The 23,323-nt window shown below is 36.6% G+C and overlaps 1 protein-coding gene across 2 annotated transcripts in view; it reads right to left on the bottom strand.

Annotated features, from left to right (window-relative positions):
* Positions 1–7,927: 7,927 nt before the first annotated feature.
* The window catches only part of lrch4 (leucine-rich repeats and calponin homology (CH) domain containing 4), a 41,511-nt gene continuing 26,115 nt past the window's right edge, over positions 7,928–23,323 (bottom strand). Inside the window, exons 9-19 of one of the 2 annotated variants that reach the window (XM_077229549.1) lie at positions 23,203–23,261; positions 19,564–19,698; positions 19,137–19,214; positions 18,828–18,879; positions 18,660–18,723; positions 16,269–16,364; positions 16,039–16,136; positions 15,689–15,826; positions 15,433–15,510; positions 13,455–13,547; positions 7,928–8,322 (exon numbers count right to left, since the gene is read on the bottom strand). In XM_077229549.1, the coding sequence (XP_077085664.1) occupies positions 8,149–8,322; positions 13,455–13,547; positions 15,433–15,510; positions 15,689–15,826; positions 16,039–16,136; positions 16,269–16,364; positions 18,660–18,723; positions 18,828–18,879; positions 19,137–19,214; positions 19,564–19,698; positions 23,203–23,261 (1,065 nt within the window). In that variant the 3' untranslated portion in view covers positions 7,928–8,148. The remainder of the gene's footprint in view (positions 8,323–13,454; positions 13,548–15,432; positions 15,511–15,688; positions 15,827–16,038; positions 16,137–16,268; positions 16,365–18,659; positions 18,724–18,827; positions 18,880–19,136; positions 19,215–19,563; positions 19,699–23,202; positions 23,262–23,323) is intronic. The other variant, XM_077229550.1, reaches the window with a different exon arrangement.

The raw sequence follows: 23,323 nt of genomic DNA, 5'->3' as shown, positions 1-23,323 counted from the left end.
GGACTCAGCAGAGCTCCATTTGAGGATGAATGTAAAATTGCACGTGGTAGAGCCTGTCAGCCTTTAGATTGTGGAATTTCCAACTGTTTTTAATTGTTGTTACTCCGATTTCTTTTGGTGCCAAATGTGAATTAATGTCTTTTTGAAAGCCGAAGCGGAACATAGTGACAGTTTGCTATTTTAGAAATGTGAAAATTTCTTGCTCAAAAGCTCAAGAGTGGCAGAACTGAATTGATCTCAATTGCTGCCATTCTCTCACCCAACCTCTGAATCAGACCTTTAATCCTTCGGATAGAAGCTCGAAAATGTCACTTCTCAGATTCGTCTTTTTCCCCTGAGTGTCACGGAAAAGGCACTTACTAAGATTCTTCTTCCAGTCTGCCAGGGGACTGTTTCTTCTTACGCTGTTTTCAAGATAGTAACGAGCACACTAGCGCTGCTGAGGCTTCAACTGGTGAGCTGAAAGTATAGGTTCAGCCAGGGTGCAATGGGGCTAAAAGCCATCCTTTTGCTAAATAAAAAACACTGAATATTAAAGGAATAGTTAATAAAATTGCAAATTCAAGTTGTTTCAAACCTGTATGAATTTATTTCTTCTGATGTACACAAGGGATGAATGTCAGTAACCAAACAGTTGATGGGCCCCATTGACTTTCATAGTATTTTTTTTCCTACCATGGAAGTCAATGGGGTCCATCAACTGTTTGGTTATCGACAATCTTCAAAATATCTTCCTTTGTGTTCAGCAGAAGAAATTGTAAAGGATGACAGATTTTTATTTTTTAAGTGAACAATTCCTTTAATGTTGCTAATTTGTGTAAACAGGCAAAATAAGTTTTTGACTGAAAGTGATGTAGGAATAAATAAAACAAGAGTATTTAACCCTACACTGGGGGCATTATAGTATGGAAGCTTTCTGCCACGGAATGAAAAAACGTAAAAGATAATTACAACTTTTTTCTCACAATTGTAGGATATAAACTTACAACTGAGAGTTATAAAGTCAGAATTGCGTGATATAAACTCGCAATTGTGAGAAATAAAGTCAGATCCTCGTCATTGCGATCCAGTTGCGATAAGTTTACATCTCGTTATTCTGACTTATTTTCTCAGAATTGTGAGATCTAAACTCGCAATTGCAAGTAATAAAGTACAATTATCTGAGGAGAAAAAATCAGAATTGTGAGTTTTAATTATTACAGATAATAATTTGTGAGTTTATATTCTGACTTTATAACACGCAGTTGCGAGTTTATATGTCACAATTCTGACTTTAGGCCTATATCTCGTAATTCTGACTTCATATAGTATGCAATTACTAGTTTATATCACGCAATTATGAGAAAAAAAAGTCCGAATTGAGAGATAACTCACAATTGCAGAATTGTAAAAGTCAGAATTGTGAAATAATGTCGCAATTACTTTGTTATTTTTTATTCTGTGGCGGAAACAAGCTTCCATACAATAGTGATATTGTCACAGGTAGATAAAACACACACAAGAAAAAAATTAATAAAGTTCTTTAATAATCCAGGAGCACATGCAGGGGTAAGGGAGCAAACACTACACAACAACATAAGCAATACCAGACAAAGAAACACAGGAAACTGAGGGTTTAAATAGACATAGTGATTGACTAAAACAGAACAGGTGTAACGGGACTAAACTAGGGAATTAAATAAAGATTAGGGACGCATGCAAACAGAACAAACAAGACTAAACTGAAAATATGATAGAGTTGTAGAGTAAATGAGTCATGGTAGAGTTCGGTGAAACACCCCTCTACTGTTTTTGCCATAATAACCACAAAATAAAGTCAAGATAAATTTTTGTTGTTGCTATGGACTACATTGACGAGATATAGAAGTATTCATTGTGAAGCTTACACTGGCGACGTACCTGAGAGAAAACGGATTTCACGATGTGTAAAAGTGTTTTAAAGCTTGTTGTTTTGCAGAACATCACCGTTAAATATGATATAAGAATAGTAAGACCTGTAGAAAATGTTATTAATATTATATTTTCAGAATTACTTTTCAAACCAGTAGTCTTCGGGGTAAAACGCCCCCTTATAGGCTACTGTAGTTACCATGTTCTGAACATCACATCCTTTGTTTTTCCATGAAATGTAATTTAACTAGGTGGTTGAATAAAAATATTTTGACTTTATTTAAAAATTACCTCAAGTTAGCATTAGCAAGCTAGTTAGCTAGCGGGTTAGCATCAGCAAACAATGTTTTTCAAATTGGTTGGTTTTCCGCATGGTTCATTATATTCATATATTTATCGACTGTTGTTTTACCTTCTCTTTTCAATTTGAAGCTGAAACTGCTTGTACTCTGATTTTGCTGTAAATGTATAAGAGTGGGGGCATTTTACCCCACCTGTTATGCAAAACCTTTTTCATTTTCATACGCAAATCTTTTTTATATTTAACAGATATGTTTTGAGTACATTTAAGTACATACTTGTTCAAAATAGCCACTTCATCAAATGGTGTATCAGTTGTCTGTAATCACCTCTGGCATTTCAGAACCTCTTAAAGGGATAGTTCACCCAAAAATGAAAATTCTGTCAGTAATTACTCACCCTCCTTTTGTTCCAAGTTGTTGGAATAAGTTATCAAGCGACACAAATACCATATAACAAAAATAAACAAAAATAACATCTTTATTTCAACTATTCATTTCCTTCTCTGTGGGCCTCGAGTCAGTTCACGTAGTTTAACAGCGCAGTGCTTCTGTGTTGTACGTCATACGCATCACACATATGACCAGTGTCGGCCAATAGTGAGCCTACGTGTGACGTACAACACAGAGGCACTACGCTATTACACAACGTGAACTGACTCAAGGCCCACAGAGAAGGAAATGAATAGTTGAAATAAAGTCGTTATTTTAGTTTTTTTGCGCACAAAAAGTATTCTCGTCGCTTGATAAACTTGAGATTGAGCCACTGTAGTCACTTGGACTATTTTAACGATGTCTTTAATAATTTTCGGGGCCGGCAAGTTTCAATCTGATATCAATATACTGATTTCTGAAGGATCATGTGACACTGAAGACTGGAGTAATGATCACAGGAATAAATTACACTTTACTATATGTTTACATAGAAAACAGCTGATCACCGTTGAAATATTATTTCACAATATTACTGGGTTTGTTTTGTATTTTTACTCAAATAAATGCAGCCTTTGTGAGCATACGTGACTTCTTTTAAAAACATTAAAAATCATACCGACCCCAAACTTTTGAACGGCAGTGTGTGTGTGTGTGTGTGTGTGTGTGTGTGTGTGTATATATATATATATATATATATTGTGTGTGTATATATATATGTATATGTGTGTGTGTGAGTGAAAAATCTAAAATGTATTCCCAGAATCGTGCAGCCCTATAGTTTGTCTTGATATCAACATGTTTACAGGTGTTTATTTATTTATTTTTTAGAAAGGGACCAGATGGCACTGGATGAGTCCTGCTGACTTCAACATTCACATGAGTCTCTGTACATGAACATGGTAAAATGAAAAGTCAAACACCTTGGACATGACAGGTATGTAGGCTACTATGTTTCAGGAATGGCACAAAGGTGTGTGACTGTTTAAGTCTTTGTCTTTACATCAGTGTGTTTACTAATGTGCTTTTTGTCCTTTGTTGTGTATCTTTGGATTATGTTGTGTTGTAAATAAATCCAGACAATCTAAAAGCCATTCTTTTTTTAATTTCTCCTTATTCTTTGTGCAAGGCTCCTCATAATGATCAGGCCTGATAGCACCTGATAGGGCCATTAGGGGAGGGTCTTTGTCTTTCTCAGGTGTAAAATGCATTCATATTAATGAGAGATCCACGCCCCTTTGCATAAAGCTTTCTCACACAAAACATGTCATACAAAATTTAAATAAATATATTGTCTTCTCTAAATGAGTATGCAGGATGATTTTCACATAGTTTTGGAGCAAATATTCTAGGCTACGTGATACAATTTTCAAAAGTCTTGTGAAGAAATAATCACTATGGGTTTTATGTCCTTATTTCAGTGACATTTGTTTTTTGTTTTTTCACAAACCACGCATAAACATTATTATCTTAAAAATACAAACATGTACATACATGTTGCTCACATATTACGGTAGCCCCGTTTGTGCTATATAGAGTGAATTTACACCTTTGCCATTAACATGTTTATAAATAACTGAAAAAAGCACAAATGTCAGAGCATGTCAGAACACCTCCAGGACCCAGAAAACACCTTATACGTCAGAGGGTTAAAGGGGAACTGAAACGAAACAGGAAGTAAAGGTGATATAACAGATGTGTTATCATTGCTATTTATGGTAGGACACTTAAAACTACTGACGTAGTTACAAGGGGGAAAACAGTGATGTTAGTTTGTTCTTTTGTTACTAGGGCGCAGCCATCTTGAGCCGTGATGTCACTGGCATGGTAGGCTACCTTGAGAGCTCCAGCCAAATAGCATCTCAAGAGCATAACAGATCGAGAGGGAGGTCTTATTGCATTGTGATCTGTCCAACAAGAAAATATAACACATCCGATGCCATCAAGGACCGAATAGCCTATTTGCAGAATGACACTGGCATAAGGGCGTCGGAACCATTGTATATGAGTGGGACAAGACCCACCCACTTTTTAAGACCAATGATATTGGACAAATGTTTGCTTACTTTTCAGTCACTTGTCAGTGATCTAATTGATTACTCTTCCCATCTTAATAACGCAGTTACCGCCAAAAAATGCGGCGCGTTAGATATTTGATAGGGCTGTGTAACGATACAACAAACCCACGATCGGTTCGTATCACGATTTTTACGCACAATTCGATACAAACCTCAATTCTTTTGGGGGTGTGGTGATGCGGTGGTGCTCTCACAAAGAACCGGCAAAAGTAATGATTATGAATATGTCAAATATAGCAAGGAGACATTTTAATTGTTTATTAATAAACAAGTGTTTTTTTGTGTGTCGGCTGCAAAGATGAAGTTGACGATGCTTACTGCGATCTTTGCCGTGGTGACTGCGCCAGAGAGAAATGGACATTTCATACGGATTACATAAGCAGAGAGCAGTCTGTTTTCTTTCGTTTTGAATTGTTCTGTTTAAAAGCTTTCTATAGATATATATATATATATTTTTAGGTCTGTGAGACAAGTAGGCCAACTTATAGGCTACGCTTAGTTTCATGTCTGTAACATTGTTTTTTCCTCATAAATGCGAACACAGAATATTTTATGTTCTGTGGAGAGCCAACCTTTCTTAAACTAAACTAAATTCTCTTTATCGTCATGTGCATTTAAAGTGTCAAAACACAAGGTTCTATGTGTATCAGTATATTCTAGATCCCTGCATTACTGTAGTTCTTAAAGTGACAGCAGTCTATATAAGAAGCAGTATACGTTTCATTCATACAGTGAAGAATATGCAGTTTTATTATTTCATTTGATTATTCAATTTCTTACTTAAATGCTGTTTTTGGTGTTAACTTGTACAGTTCTCGGTCAATACTGTCAAAATCAGTCAGAGTAGCAGTAGAGTAGCCTGACATAATGTTAGTAGCCTACAGTGGAAGCATGCCAGTGACGTCATCGAACACGGCTGTGCTCTAATAACAACAAATGTTCATTTCAGTAATTGGGAAAACTTCATATATGTTTTGTTTTTAACATTATTTTGAATTAGTTTGTTTACAATTTTAAAAACCAACATGTTATTGAATTAAATTTTGTTCGTTTCAGTTCCCCTTTAAGAAGCCTATATGGAGGAGGGATCCAGCTCTCAGATTTCATCAAAAATAGCATAATTTGTGTTCCGAAGATGAACGGTCTTACGGGGTTGGAACAACATGAGGGTGAGTAATTACTGACAGAATTTTCATTTTTGGGTGAACTATCCCTTTAAGTGTTTTTTAAGATATTTGTATTCTGTAAATTGTATTAGTAAATGGATATCTGGAAGCTATAAAGTTTATAGGCACACAGACATACAGTATTTCACATGTAAATCACATTCAATAAAACTGAAAAAAAAACAAAAAACAAAAACAAAAAAAGTATTTTGAATCAGAATATGTGTAATAAATAATGTTTATCTATATTATCTATGATTTAAACTTTTATATTTGAATATGATGAGCTCCTGGATCAAGAAAATATTGTAATGAATAGAGAGCTGGTGCTCAGGAAGTGCTGTGGTGTTTTAGTTTTGCGGAGAACATGATTCAAAATATAATAAGATCCTCTCAAGAAACCAATTAATAGCATTGCAATTTCCTTAAAGTCCATTTGGCATGATATTTTATCAACAGACACAGTGCTTATTAATAAACACTACTGACTGAGCACTTATTTCAGTATCAGACGATGTTATTTTATATGTTATTTTAATATAATTTTCACTACAAGAATGGAACCACCAGTCATGAGTGAAACATAAACGTTCATTTGTTAATGTCTCCATGATATCCATTGGTCTAAACAAGGGCTTTATGTTTTTGATAACTTGTCTGTTATTTAAATTTTGCTGAAAGCCATTGAAGGGCATAGGCTAGTATTTAAAGTGCTTACATAGCATTTCAAATTTCAGTAAAGAAAAGTTATTCTGCTTAATCCAATCAATAAGTATATCAATAAACAGCAGGTTTATGTTTCCATTGAACTACATTTTAAAATAATAATAGGTAAACATGTTTAATAGCTAGACTTTAAGGTATGTGTCTATAAAGAAGCTGACCCTGAAAAAAATCAACCATGAGAAAAATTCACTCAAATAATAATAACAAGCCCCAGTGTCCCCCATACTGCAGGTTCAGTGAAACCAAAATTCAAAGTTTTTCATAGTACGCCTGTTAATATAGCAAAAGAAATAAAGTGTCTGTGTTAATGCTCTTATTCAACTTCTGTTAAGTGGGATGCAGGTTTGATAGGGTTGAGAATAGCAGGAGAAACATTGCGCGATAATTATTAATATTAGGGTAACAAGATCACCTTTTAAAAGGGATATGTTTGTTGTTGATCTATGCAACCTCTACAGCAGTTACAGTACATATAAGCATCTAAATTAGTCAGATGCTAGCCTTTTTGATCGATGTAAGTATCTTTATGGTAAACCGAACACTGTGTTCTAAAACCTCATCCCAGCTGTGAATCAATGCTAATGGAGAAGTATTATGCTGCAGGTCGTTTTGCTGTTTCGGGGTCTGAACGCTGTGCAGTAACTGAGAAACCAATCAATTACAAACTATACCAAGAAATTCAACATTAGGGTATCAGATCATCTGACAGTGATCCAGCACAATGACTCAAACACAAGGAATTTAATAGAGTCATGTCAGAGTCCAGACCGCATCCCACTGAAGTCCTGTGGATTGAGCTGCTGAATCACACGAATTAAACGTTTTAGTCTTTGTTTAATATAATATGCTATAGCTTTATTCCCAACTGATGGTAAATTACTAATTTTCTCAAGTTTTAGTTCCAGTCATTGCTTTAATAATATAAACAAAGAGGTTAAAAGGCTGTTTCTGCTTTTTAGCTACACTCCCTAACAATTCATAGCTAATTAAACATATCATTTCACAGTTATTGCTAAATAAGGCAACAGGGAGCCACATCGTTTGTCCAACACTCCAAATGTGAACACGTCACAATAGGAGCCCGAGAGCTTGTTGTTAGCTTATCACAGGATTACGACCACCTTTGCCTCTCCGCAAGATTAATTACCTGTGAAACACCAATTAAACTTCCATTGTAATAAAGCCAAGATTACAAACGTAATTAATTTTTAATTATGAGGAGGCACCAACAAAATTATTACACAAGAACGGACGACTACCTCAGTAACGAGGCTCATTTAGGTAACGTCTTGCATCAATGTTCATAATTCCCCGTAAATATGCAACAAACAAGCAATTTTTAAGTTAAATTTGCTTTATTGTGCATCATTTTGTCCGTTTCAATAGCCACAATGAATTTTTCTTGTAATTTACACAACTCTCTGTACATGCATTTGCAACAGGAGAAAATGCTAAGCATTTAAGCTATAGATAATATTACACGATGGCTTATAATCATCATTTCTAACATTTAAAAAATGTGCATTTGACATGTGCTGGAAAAATCAGTCGATGACCCTAGGAGGCGCCATCTTGATTTGGAGTGGTGGATTGAAGGGGAAGCACCCATGGTTCCTGGCGGGATGAGCGACGGGCACCTGATGTGGGCACCTCCAGAAGAGCCTGAACAGTCTGAGCGACACGCGTGAGCCCCTCTTCCTCCAGAATCAACTGCGATGGACACAGTATGTCCTGGTGGGATTTGATCAAGGGGAGAAGAAAGAATTCTAATATAAGTGTGTTTACACAAATGGTTCATAATATAAGCAAAACATCCTGGCATAAACAGACGGCTCAAGGAATGTTGATTCTTGTATTGCAAGCCCTTAAAAATCTGCAAATATAGGCTTCTAAGAGGAGTTGCTGAAGCGTGAAGTGCACTCCGGGTAAACAAGCAAGATCCTTGACTCATTATGAAAAGCTATCCATGCACCTATAAGGATGGTTGAGAAATGGAACTCACATCTGTTATCTCAAGAACCCACAACATGCAAGATACAGGATCACACGCACAAGAGGCACTTGTGACACACGGATACAGGAAGGACGGGCAATGCATGCAGAACAACACTTGATCACCAACTCATTTCTTTGAATTTCCGACTATATGGCACAGCAGCAAGACCCCGTCTTTCAGAGATGCAGTCATGCAGTTATAGCTCTTCACCGAGAGGATGCGATTTCATTCCAGGCTGAAGTACCCATAACAAGCCAGCACTTCACCATCTTGTGAATCCATCATGCATTCCAATGATTAAGTTCAGTCAACCCTAACGGTATACATTAAATATAGATTATGGACGAGTTGCATAGGCTCTTATTGCCATATTCAGACTGTAAATCACACATGCAGTGTATATCAGATTTTGCGTGAAGCTCATTGCTTTAACACAATAAGAACGCATTATGTTTTAACTCACTATTGTGCCGTTTGGCCATACGGGAGGTTAATTCACTTTCTTGGCTTTCAAAAAAAAAATTCAATGACGTCAGCATTGTTGAATTGAAATCACTGTCTTTAAAGAATCCGCCAAAAAAAGAATTTGAATTTCAAATTTCAAAGAATTTGATTTTTGTCTCCAATGTTGTTTTTCCTGGGGGTCAACACGTGCTCCTCATATTGCCCTATTAAAAACATTTCTTCAACATCTGGATATTTGCTGCCTCTCTGGTAAGTTAAGTCGCTGTTTTTGCTCTCAGATTCTCACGTCTTTCTAATATCAGTAAACTGAGAAAATATGAATGCATCCATATGGCAAATGGCAGTGATGTATTTCCTTATTGTTAGGGGCATCAATTACTGCTATGAATTATTTATTTGGACGTGTTTATTGTAATTAGAATTATGCAGATCTCAATTATGATTTATGTTTCATGTGTTCAGGAAAAATCACAGGGTATATAATAGTATAGTTTATATTCTAGAAATGCCACAGAGAACAGCATAAAAAATGAGTTTATAGAAGTTCCAAATGCACAATGCATCAATTCATAAAAGAAAGATACATTTAATTATAGGGAAACTTGAGGAGAATCCTGAAATTAAATTAAATATTCTCTAATTGTAGAGAGTTGCTAAAAGAAATATATTATTTTTAAGAATCTCTTAAGAATTTGACAATTTTATGTGGGGGAAAAAAGTTCCATCATTAAAAGACAATGCAACACCATAGAGGGTTAACTGAACTGTTCTCACCCGTAAACACACAGTACTTCACAACGTCAAAGTGAAAAATGAGCTGGCCAGTTAATTAATAAATAATTAAAATAATAAACAGAAAACAAATGAGCGCATAAGTATTCACACTCCTGCTTTGACACACTTTAATGGGTTCAGAAGTAAGCAAAATAATTGCTTGATTAAAGTACACCTGTACACAGATGAGGTGTTTCACATGATTTCAATGAAACACTGGTGAGTGTGGTAGGAAAAATGACTGATGATTTAAAAATGCTGTTTGCTCAGGGCAATCACATTCACATCTAGTGTTGATTAAAAGTCTGAATGCTTTGGAGCAGCTGTACTGTATGTGAGAGACCCTAAAGATTTTAAGTCTACAGTTCAATGAATCCGAAACTGAACTGTTGGGTCTAAATGCAAATCACTCTTAAAAGAAGAATGAGCAAAAATGCCATTGTCACTATGTGAAAAAGCTTAAAAAGAATGCATACAAGATGTAATGGATGGTAAAGGGTGAATACTTGCACTCAAGTTATTTTCTTTGTTTAATTGGTTTGTTCTGGGTGTTGTGAAGTTGTTTGTGCTGATGGGTGACAATATTTTCATCTAAATAATGTAATACATCAAAATCTCTTACAGTACATTTCATATGAACATATACTGTATTGTATATACCTATACACCATTGAAAAGTTTGGGGTCAGTAAGTTTTTCTTGGATGAAATTGATTGAAAGTGACAGTGAAGACATTTATAATGTTACAAAAGATTTAATTTCAAATAGCCTAAATTGTTCTTTTAAAATTTCTATTTATCAAGTAATGAAAATAAAAATGCATTACGGTTTCCACAAAAATATTAAACCGCACAACTGTTTTAAACATTGATAACAAGAAAGTTTTTATGAGCACCAAAATCACACGAAAGATCATGTGACTGATGCTATTAACACTGTAAATAGAAACAAAAAGTATTTTTTGTGCAAATTAAATGCTATCTAAACTAAGTGTAAAATTATTTCATAGAGTTGTTACTGTATGTTTTTTTTTATCAAATGAATGCAGCCTTGAGCATAAGAGACTTTCAAAAACATTTAACAAAAAATTCTTACCAACCCCAAACTTATGAACTGTATATAGGCTACTTTACTTAGAATATAAAAAACACACACAGTGGGGTCCAAAAATCTGAAAAGGCATTTTTAATATAAATTATAATATCAGCAATATATATATATATATATATATATATATATATATATATATATATATATATATATATATATATATATATATATATATTTTAGCAATGAGTAGGCTACCCCACTGTGTAGTAGTGTATACTTTTACTGTGTGTAGCTATACTTACTTTTTCTCTACTTTCTACTACCCACACAATGGATCAACACTTACCTTTTGGCAAAGGGCACAGAATATCTGGATTCATAAGCTACAGAGACGAGCTGACGTGAGGATTTCATCCTCAGCAGAGACAAAGAACCAAAGCAGAATTAATCATGAGCGAGAGTCATGAACATATGACAAAAGCACACGTAAAGCAGCAGACGACACGTAAAAATCAGTTTCCTTTTTTTAATAATTTCTTTACAGACAAAACAAAAATTTCTTTATATCAATATAAACTTAACTTCTTAAATACACAGTATTTTATAAATATAACAAAATACATTTCGTGTGTTGCAACAGTTTTAACTATAGGTAACATTTGGACGGAAACATTCGTGTAGATCTAGTGCCCTCTAAACTGTCTAACGTATGTATAAGGACGGTAGAATTATCAGTCATCTTCTATAAAAGCCTTCCACATGGACAGTAGCATTTCACAATCCTCATTTCATTTGGCTAAAGCCTCTATTGCAAATGTGATGAAGTCCATCTATGCGAAATATGTCTGAGTTCATTTTCAAAGTGGATTCATTTTAAATTGAATGTCTATTATGATTAGCTTTAGCATTGATAACGATGTATAATGTTATAAAACCCTATCAGCATCCCTTAAAATATGTTTAAGACATCGTAGGATGAGAAATGCATGTTGGTAACTAGTTCCACAGCACATATCCCTTCACCTACCCTTGTTTCCCAGTCTCTCTCTCTCTCTCTCTTCTTATCGTTCACAGCAGATGAGAGGCTGCTCGTTAGTAAACTGTCGGCAAAGCTTCTAAATCACATTAAGTAGGCACGGAATACAAAAGCAACATCAGCATACAGCACCGCGGAAGATAGGTGCTCATGGCACATTACAGGACTACAAACACACTATGGCCACATTTAGAATCAGGAAACGGCAGCTGAAGAGGCTTGTGGAGAAACAGGACTCACAACCATTTCATCATCAATTAAAAAAAAAAATGGTGTAATTTGGTAATGTCTGCTTATCCACATTGTGCATCCATGAGCAGTATCTAATATACACAGTTAAAAGATGCTATTAATGTCCCCAAACTCTTACTATTTTCCCCCCCCTCCAGTTCAAAATGATCATAAAAGCAATCAAAAGCATATTACTCAATTAATCTGTTCAATTTAATTAGTCAAATGTAATGTGCTCAGCGAGACTGTTCTGATGAAGCTGCATTTGGTGAAAACACAGAGGAAAAACATAAATAAACCGAAACAATAACTTAATTGTGAACAGTTTTCATACAGGAATTATATTAAGATGCTCTCGAGAAATCCCCAAATGAACATAAAAAAAACTGTAACAAGTTAACACAGCTTTGAATCATTTTAGTACCGTCAAAAAGTGTTAAATGAACAGCTTAGAAACACCACTGCACTCTGGTGGTCACAGTCAACAAGATATGAGCGACTGAAAAGGACAGTGAAATAGTCCACGCAGTCCCGACCCTAACAGATATCTACAACGTGTGAATTAGACCAAATTCATCTGAGAAGTACCATAGCCACACTGTTAACATATTTACCAGATGCTATAAACTAATTTGCACTGCTGTGTGACCAGAAAGAACCGAGAAGCTTCTGAGGCACTTTAAAGCCCTTCAAGAGGAAAAAAAGGGGAGTTTGTGCCAGTGTTTTAAAACTCTTAGGATAACAAGATCCATTACAAAGACAGTCATTCCCTCTAGAAGGTGTATAAACTATCCTGGGATCAACAGCAATGCTAAGTCAATCCGGTGGAAAAGCCCTTCACGAGTGGAAAACATGTCTACGTACAGATTAAGTCTACATCCTCAACAGAAAAAGGAGTATGTGACCATTGAGGACTTGATTATAACTTTTTTGATGTGGAAAAATGTAGATATTTGATCTAGACCTCTGATAATTTGCGATATATTTCAGTATTTCACCATTTATAGAGCTTCTGAAGGTTCTCATATATGTTTCCAAACCTGAATATCTGAGGAGCTTTAATGTGTAAGCTGAAAGGCAATATGTGTAGGGAGTTATATATGTGCAGGTCTTGTCAACAATGTGTGTACACAGTACAGAAATGATGTATCCGTTACATTTACACATTGATACTCGCTCGCACTATGCTATAAGCTGGCAGTATAACAGGTAGAGCAAAGCCATGAGGAGAGAGTAGAAGAGCAGGAAGCCGCTGGAAAAAGGGGAGGAAGGAGAGACGGAGGGAGAGGTAGCGTTCTTGTCCTCGTTCACCTCCTCCTCCTCAATTGCCAGGAGCGCCGTCGCACAGCGGTGCACTGCAGGTATCTTACTGCACAGGACATCAGACGCTAAACACAACTCCATCTGAGAAACAGAGAGAGAGACAGACAAAGGAAAGGAAGAACAATGCAAAGAGGACAAACAAAGATGAATGGACACAGTGTTGAACGAAGACAGATGACAGCAGGGTCATTTAAAGGGATAGTTCACTCAAAACTGAAAACTCTGTCATCATTTTCTCACCTTGTGTGTGTGTGTGTTTTTTTTTTTTTTTAAACCTACATGACTTACTTTCTTCTGTGGAACACTAAATGAGATGTTTATAGAACTACTGTACATACCATATCTAAGGCTGAATGATATTGGAAAAAAGAGATATTGTTCTTCTGCGGTAAATATTATGAGAAATGCAGGAAATTTCACTAGGTTAACTTAAACAGCTACAGCATGTTTGGAAAGGATCGATCTTTCTACGATGATTGGGGTGATTGTTGGAGAGTGCATCTGCATAGAATATAGAAATAATAAAACACAAAAAAAATGAAAAATGACATTTTACTCTTTTTATGTGAACCATCCTTTTAGGGCTTGAAAGATTTGGGTGTTGACACAAGTGGTATAATCTTTACAAGAACAAACTTAAACCTCTTTCAGTTAACAAAAAAATAACTTTCCACTTTAATAAATGGAATCGAATGTTATTATGTTATTACACAAAAAAAAAAAATATATATATATATCTTTTTTGTAACAATACTATAGTAGGCTAAAAAAAATAGTAATAGTATTTCATAAAAATCATTACAAAATTACAATTAAAATTTCTTCATTTTCGAATGTTGAAGTCATCATGAAATCTAAATTGACCCCATTTACCTTGTTAGAGCATCAGTCTGATGATGTCAGTTTGACAGCTTGGGTAGAAATGGTGCAAGAGGGAGTGGAGAGACATAAGTAGCTAAACTAAACATTTAATATTTGACAAGTGTTTTACAATAGAAACAACGGACATTAATATCCCAGCGATGCAAACTACTTGATTTTTTTCTGAACTGAAAATAAGCTATCATTTACATAATTCATGTAATTCATAACTGAATGTGAAGATAAGAAATGTTTAGCAGTTTTGACATATTAGGCATGTGAATAAGAGTGAATGTGTGCATATTTTAAAATAAAATATTATATCCAAATAGTTATGTTATTGCTTAATAACTACAATTAGACCTAGAACTTTTATTTTTCTTTATTCCCTTAAATCCCGTTTAATCCTTTAATTATTTGATTCCTTTAAAGCTGCAGTCCGTAACTTTACTACGGGATACGGGATACATGGCACTGGGATACTCCGCAGTGGTACGACCCGTACCAGTCTATAATAGTCCGAATATAAACACTTATTATATACTGTAGTGATTCAGGATAAGGAAAAACACAGTTTGGAAAATGGATTCATGATGTACTCGCTCATTATAAAAATTTTGAACTAAATTTAACGGACTAAACTTTAAATAATAAGCCAAAAAAAAAAAAAAACTCGGTCCCCCACAATGTTCAAGACATGGTTACGACTACTTGTATGATGATTTTTATGGCTTTATGGTGCTTTTATTGTCCTTTTTGTCCCTATTCACTTTCACTGCATTAAAAGACAGCAGCTCTGACATTCTGCTAAACATCTCCTTTGGGGCTCCATGGAAGAAAGTCATTTTGCTTTGGAACATCATGAACTACCTGAGGTGACTACCCCTTTAAGACAAAAAATAAAAAGCTATAGAGAGCACAAAAAAGTAGCAAATCTAGCTTGAAGCACTTGAAAAACAACATAAAAGAGCATTAACAGTCACATGTTAGTGGGCGAAGTGGATTTGTCTTGTTTACAAACAGTTCACACAATACGTCTCAAGAAGACAAATAATACGGAGGATGATAAAAGAAGCAAACAATAAAAGATGAAATTTATGTTTACCTCAGGGACTCCAAGCCTACGACATGCAGCAATGAAGTTTTCGACATTGAGGCGGCACTTGGCAGCACTCAACTTTGGCTGAACAGACAGAAAGATTGCACATATATTCATTAGAAAGCAAATTAAGAACAGCCTGGTCTGGGATCAGCTTCCTCCAAATAAGGATCACACATACAAATTCAGACAAGTGTTTGTTTTTGGAGATACTAGATTATGTTTTGACCATAATGAGAATAAGATCCAAGCATTAGCTCACCACTGCCGGTGAGGGGATGTGGATGATTGACACGGAACGAGGTCGCACGTGATTGGCCAACTGGCAGAGAACTGTGCCATTGGACAACGCCTCTCCTAGATCGTCAGGCAGAGAGACCTTCAGACGCGACTCCAGACACTGGAAGAGAAACATGGAAAGAGTGATACTACTGGGAAGATACATCAAAAAATACTTCTTAAACTACGCAATCAGATAAAAAATATAAAAAATAAAGACTTAGACCAAGGTAAACAAGGGGTAAAAAAATAAGATAATCGTAACAAAAATGGGGTAAGGTGTGTCAGAAGAGCTAGAGATGGAGAGATGAGTAATACAGGATGCCTCTTTACTTTGCGCAGTTGCAAGATGTCTGTTCTGTCCTCTCGTGGGGATCTGAGTGTGGAACGTGATTCGCTGCGGCCAGACTCCGCCAAACTGTTTCCTGATCCTGAGAAGAGCAATAGGGTACAGCATATATTACTGACCAAATCAAGATTATAGGTCCTACAATCCTATATTAACCTCTGTGTGTATGTGTGTGTGTGTGTGTGTGTGTGTGTGTGTGTGTATATATGTGTACCAGTTTTGACGTTGCAGCGTGAAGATGTGCGGAATAAGAAGCTGTTGGGTTTGGCAGCAGAACCTGTAGGAGAACAGGGCTTCACGGAGGGCGCATCTGTAATATGTCACAAACAAGATTCATTAAATACTTAAAATACGTTCATTAAGACTGGGTTCCCACCAATACAGCTTCAGCAGAACAAGCTACATCAATTAAACAAAACTGTAATCAATACATTGTTTCTGTATACAAATTATATTACATTGCTCTCAAGAAAACCAAAGCAAACATTCAACAGCAATGATAAAAAAATTAAAAAAACCTGTCAAAAAGTGTTGAAGCACTTTTGTAACAGCACTGCCCTCTGGTGGTCACACTGCTTTCATGGGGGTTCATTTCTAAAGAATTTCTATAGGTATTTGAAAGGAACTCTTTCGTTTGAATGTCTGTATGTCGATTTGTTTGTTTGGCAGTTAATTGGGCCAAGTGTTGCATTCACTGTTGGTTTGCAATTTTTTGCAGGAGAAATTCAGTCATTTCAATAGCAATCCACATGATTGGGAATTTCACATGAGGGTAAAGGATTTCACCATGCAGATACTGGGTCATGTGGATCGGCAGCATTGAGCAACCGAATGCTGCTTAGTTTGAAAGTTACTTCTGTTTGAGCAATGCTTTGCGCATCACTACACTATTGGCAATACTTTTCCCCGGCTAATGTGACCATTTTTAATAGTTTGTGTGATATCCATGTGATAAAGTGAGCAGTACTTATGTTTTGCAAATATACTGTAGAGTTATTTTAGACACAGTTCCTAACAGAAAATGCTCAAACGAGTTTATCGTTCACGGTGCAAGTAATCATGCGTTACTTTCTCCTGAAGCGTTGTTTGAAAAATGCTTTTAATCCGATGAGATAACCAAAACCCATCAAAGTGCCCTGTCTAAAAACAATTATTATTATTTTTTTTAAGGTTCTTTGTTTTGGAGGTCTCCTACAATAGTTTACATGCAAAGATAAAAAATTGCTTTACATTTCTCATACTATAGACTGCGGCATCACCTCTTTTCTAGGGTTGGGTATCGTTTTAATTTTAACGATTCCGATTCTACTTATCGATTCCGATTTTGATCGATTCCTTATTTCGATTCCAATAAGGTACCAAAAAGACACGTAGATATCACTCACATTTATTTTACGTCTTATTGCAAAACATTTCATTGTAGCTGAATACCATGAACATCAACAGGCTAAAGAACACTAACACAAGGAACTTTTGCCTATGGTTTAAAATTACCATAGCACAAACAACTAGCCTAACTAATATAAATTTCAAGCATTATTAAAGACAAGTAAATGATAAAAAAAATTATCAAATCGCAGCACATAAATACAACTGAACAAACACATAAATACAACTAAACAAAGATACGTTTAAAATAAACAGTTTTAAAATATTCAGGTACACAAACTAATCAAATGTAAAATAACACTGCACTTTATAAAAATATATACATTACAAATATAGTTACAAAAAGAACAGCGAGTGAATTTCCTCTTTGACTTTTGTTTGATTAGTTTTATAATAGCAGCAATATTACGCTGCTGTCACTTTAAGAGCTGCACAATATACTGTTACTCCTGTGTGCTGCACAGAAAATAGCGTGCAAGTCCTCTCACGCTTGAATGGTTTAAAATCACAATAAAATCACTTTTTCTGTGAGCGCAGCACAGAAAACAGCGCAAGAGTCGTCTCGCGCTTGAATGGTTTAAAGTCATATTGAAAAGCTCACAAAAGGAATCGATAAAAGGAATCAAAATTTCCAGAATTGGAATCGACTTTCAATTCCCAACCCTACTCTTTTCTCACAGTGTCTGAAATGGTTCAATAAAGTATTTGGTCTCTCTAAACCCCTCCTTTCCGAGAACCGCCTCTGCTTATTGGTCAGATCATGGACCAGTCTGTTGTGATTGGTCTACCGCTTACAGCATGTTTTGGAATTCCAGCTCTGGAGGCTTCCTCAGATTTTCAGAACACAGAGATACGAACAGCAACAATATCGGCATTGTTCACGGGCAGCCAATGAAGACAATAGGCTGGCATTATGCAAATTTGTTACAAACCTATGTAGGTTCATACAGGAAGTAAGGATGAAATAACTGATGACTCGTTTCTTTGGGAGACAACTTCATTTATCGTGCACTTCGATCTTTGAAACTTTGCAGACCTTTTACATTCACAAACAGCTATAATAAACACTACATGAAAGGTAATATCCGAAAAAGCATAATAGGGGCACTTTAAAAAATTAAAAAACGTCGACTTCATGGGGTCTTCAAAAAATGAAGATAGATCTTAAATGCAATTTTCCATTAAAAGCAGCTGAAATATCTAGCATGAAAGGTACCTGTGCGACTGATGGAGCGCTGCAAAGACACCGTATGAGAGGACTGAGAAATCTGATCTGCACTCTGAGAGAAAGAGAGAGAGAAAAGTCTTAAACACACATTAAGTATAATATTATGCATTTATGACAGAGTGAGGTGGAGGGAGAGTGTAAATGTGAAGGACTTACTGCACATCTCTGTTTCGGGCCGTTGGGTGGAGAACTGCTATCTGAATCACCACTAGAGGGACACAGAGATCAAATCACAAAACGACAAAAAACCACATCATGAATGTTCTATGTATTTACGTAACTCTTAAATAAGGTATGTTTATTTGATCTGACTGTTAATTATGGCTAGTAATCTGGTCTCAAATTCAGATTTTTGCCTTCTCTTTGTTAAAGAAATACAGAATTCCACAACAAAACATAAACACCAGCACGCATGCAAACACAGAACACATTAACGCATATGCGGACCATTCACTCCACTCTTACCCTGAAATGCTTCCTGTTCCTCCGTGATTTGTCGTCGTCGCCAAGTTACTTCCTGTTTTTACAATAATCTTCTGCAAACTGTAAGACATCAAACGCTTATTAGTCAATAGCCTCCTAATACCTAAGCATTAAAACTGTGTTTTACTATGATTCATTCTTTAAGACAAATGAAGTAAAGACACGACAGCAGGTAACAGTGGTTTCCTTTACAACCACAATGGCTTTGAGGAAGCATCAGCATAGAAATAATATAGGGCATTTTAAATACGTTATGTGCTTTTGAAGACTTGCTTGCTGTGCATTAGCAAACAAGATTGTTCGTTCTATCGTCTCTTAGGCCTAACAGTCTTTTTGACGCCATATCACCCATTCACTCATGTTTCACTTCAACATATCCTTGATTCATTCAATCCCATCATCCACTCACGTGCTGGCCTTGTCTCTCCGTTGCTGTGCTCTTTCTCTTTCCTGCCAGATGAGCAGGTTTCCAGGCCTCCTCCTCTCCTCTAGAGTGGGACTGGATGGTGAGCCAGAGTCTGAACCATCTCCAATCACAAATATTCTGAAAGGAAGTAAAAGAGAGATTTATGTTTTTTTAAGCCTTCACCAAAAAGTTACTCCTGAATATAACTCTTTCTGAAGAAATTGTGGTGTCACCACCACTATACAAGGGTGTTGTAGGTGGTTGCTAAAGTTTTTGTGTGGTTTTTAGTCATTGCTACGCAGTTTTGAGAGTCAAAACAGTCTATTATTTTCTGGTCACTAAATATGGCAATTTAAGTCTAAGGGATTTTTTGTCCAATTTAATCACCGACCAGGTGAAAATCATACGTCTGATTGCTTAGAAACGTAATAACACATCTTTCCACAACAAACCGCATGATTTTAGGTATCGCTTATAGTTAGGAGTTGAGTAAGTGATGTTTGCTGTAAGGCTGCAAAACTAAACACAACTTTGGAACGGATTTAAAAACACTAGAAATCATACACTTGCTGACTTTATGAATGGTCAAAGAGGAAAAACTGGGCATCATTCACTAAACGATACAGAATCTCACACTATCAGACTGTTATGTCTTTCCAAACACAACAAAATCACGCAGAAACATGCGTATTGTTGCTTGGAGATGTATATCAGATGAAAACATATGTGTTCTAAAATTTATATCCTCCGACTTTATGGAATCATAGTCGGAATATATATATATATACATATACACTGAACAAAATTATGAATGCAACACTTTTGTTTTTGCCCCCATTTTTCATGAGCTTAAGTCAAAGATCTAAGACTTTTTCTATGTACACAAAAGGCCTATTTCTCTCAAATTTGTATAAATCTGTGTTAGTGAGCACTTCTCCTTTGCCGAGATAATCCATCCACCTTACAGGTGTGGCATATCAAGATGATGATTAGACAGCATGATTATTGCACAGGTGTGCCTTAGGCTGGCCACAATAAAAGGCCACTCTAAAATGTGCAGTTTTATCACACAGCACAATGCCACAGATATCGCAAGTTTTGAGGGAGCGTGCAATTGGCATGCTGACTGCAGGAATGTCCACCAGAGCTGTTCCCTGTGAATTGAATATTCATTTCTCTACCATAAGCCGTCTCCAAAGGTGTTTCAGAGATTTGGCAGTACATCCAACCGACCTCAGACCACAGACCACGTGTAACCACACCAGCCCAGGACCTCTACATCCTTCATCTTCACCTCCAAGATCGTCTTAGACCTGACTGCAGTTCGGCGATGTAACCGACTTAAGTGGGCAAATGCTCACATTCGATGGCGTCTGGCACTTTGGAGAGGTGTTCTCTTTACGGATGAATCCTGGTCTTCACTGTACAGGGCAGATGGCAGACAGTGTGTATGGTGTCGTGTGGGTGAGCGGTTTGCTGATGTCAACGTTGTGGATCGAGTGGCCCATGGTGGAGGTGGGGTGATGGTATGGGCAGGCGTATGTTATGGACAACGAACACAGGTGCATTTTATTGATGGCATTTTGAATGCACATAGATACCGTGACGAGATCCTGAGGCCCATTGTTGTGCCATTCATCCACGACCATAACCTCCTTTGGCAGCATTATAATGCACGGCCCCATGTTGCAAGGATCTGTACACAATTCCAGGAAGCCGAAAACATCCCAGTTCTTGCATGGCCAGCATACTCACCGGACATGTCACCCATTGAGCATGTTTGGGATGCTCTGGATCGGCGTATACGACAGCGTGTTCCAGGTCCTGCAATTATCCAGCAACTTCACACAGACATTGAAGAGGAGTGGACCAATAATCCACAGGCCAAAATCAACAACCTGATCAACTCTATGCGAAGGAGATGTGTTGCACTGCGTGAGGCAAATGGTGGTCACACCAGATACTGACTGGTTTTTGGAGCCCCCCCGGACCCCCCCCAATACAGCAGAACTGCACATTTTAGAGTGACCTTTTATTGTGTATATATATATAGATTTGCCTCCAAATGGCAAATCTGGGCAAAAGTCATGGAGTGTATTCCAGACTTTAGCAAACTGCACTAATTATTTCAACAAACTCGAAGAACGGTAGGAAGCACGTAGGGCTGCATGGTTCTGGAAAAAAAACTGACACTGCGATGTTTCGTTTTTTTTCTGCATTATATATTGCAATACTCTTAGTTACTTCCTCTTTAGTTATTTTCAAATGTTAAAACCCCAAGCTTTTATTATGGCGAACAGCAGCAGGGAGATTTTAAAGCTTTTCCTTTGTTGTCAACCGGTTTGCAAACACTTCTCATTAGAAATGTAGTGAAATGGGTGGCACTGCTAGCAAACATAACATTCCCAAAATGCACGTTACAAGAAACTCAAACTCGCAGCACAGTTGGAGTTTGCGTGGAGCAGCATTTACTGTGAATCAAGCCGATCCAAGACTCTGAAACACCGGATATATTGCACATGGATGGAATAATAGATAGAAGAATCTATTTTTTAGATTTTTTTTATTACTTTGTACTCTTTGTATTCTCTTTAATTTGTCTGCTGTTATAACGTTGAATAAAGCAGACCAGTTTACTGAGTAACTATGACAGTAAGATACTCAGTTACAATGAAACTGTGGGAGGAAATTCGCTGTTGACTTTTCCCAGCACTCCCTCACGGATTGACCTTGCGTAATCATAGTGGAAGTGGGATCCAGCACATTTTAATTAAGAGACACAGTGTTTCACAGCAACTATTTGAGCATGTATTATAATCAATTAAAGGACGTCACTGTGGCCTTCAAATCACACTGAAACAGTCAGTAATTCTGACTGTCAGCTTCTTTTTTCTACCTTTACGTTTTGGTCATCACAATGATGTTTTGGAGCACCTTGGAGAACCACACTCTAAGAAGAGCGACTGGAAATTTTCCGGCCTGCTGCCATGAGACAGTCCAATGTCTCCCTTTCCTCCATTTATCATGCCCATCTGCACGTTACATAGCACGAGTACAGATCCTTACCAGCTGTATTCAAATGCATTCAAATTTGTGCACTCTTTGTGACTTCCTGGCACTCTCAGTTTATTTTGCATTGTCTATATTGAATGCAGTATGTCTACATGACTGATGTTTCTACATAGCCAACACCGAGGGCAGATCTATGACGAAAAATATTTGAGACAAAAATGTCACTCTGTTCCTTGGAAAGAACATATTCCATCTGCCTGACAGATTGTTAAAATATCTGATCCAGATCGAGCCGAAACTATTTGAAATGTTTGAAAAATAAACGTGTCTAACAAGAAACTGTGTAAGATAACCTGATACCACACTTGAGCACAGATCAGTATCTTGTGACTAAAGGTCTAAAAGTTCCAATATCAGTCACCTAATAGACTGGTCAGATAAGCCAGCAAGCGTTTACATCGAATTACACTGGCTTGGTTATTTTGACATGGCTCAAATGCAAACAATATCCTAGTTCAATGGGGCCCTTCTTTATGTGAGGACCTTTCAGAGACATTTTCCATTTTAATAATAACAGGTTTTGTGCGCAATGTATGTATTTTGTATATGCAAACAGCATAAGCCCCTTACCTGCTGCCTGTAGATTCAGGGCTCTGGGAGGAAGTGCTGCTGGAACTTTCACTATTTTCCTGTTATGGAGAGAGGGGACATTATATTAACATAATTTTACCTAATGAGTTCTACATTAAAG

This window comes from Siphateles boraxobius, unplaced genomic scaffold (assembly GCF_051911475.1).
Source record: "Siphateles boraxobius isolate OS27281-9 unplaced genomic scaffold, OSU_SipBor_1 130, whole genome shotgun sequence".
Lineage (NCBI taxonomy): Eukaryota > Metazoa > Chordata > Actinopteri > Cypriniformes > Leuciscidae > Siphateles > Siphateles boraxobius.
Note: the sequence above shows the minus strand (reverse complement) of the source record. Positions and strands in the feature narration are given on the sequence as shown.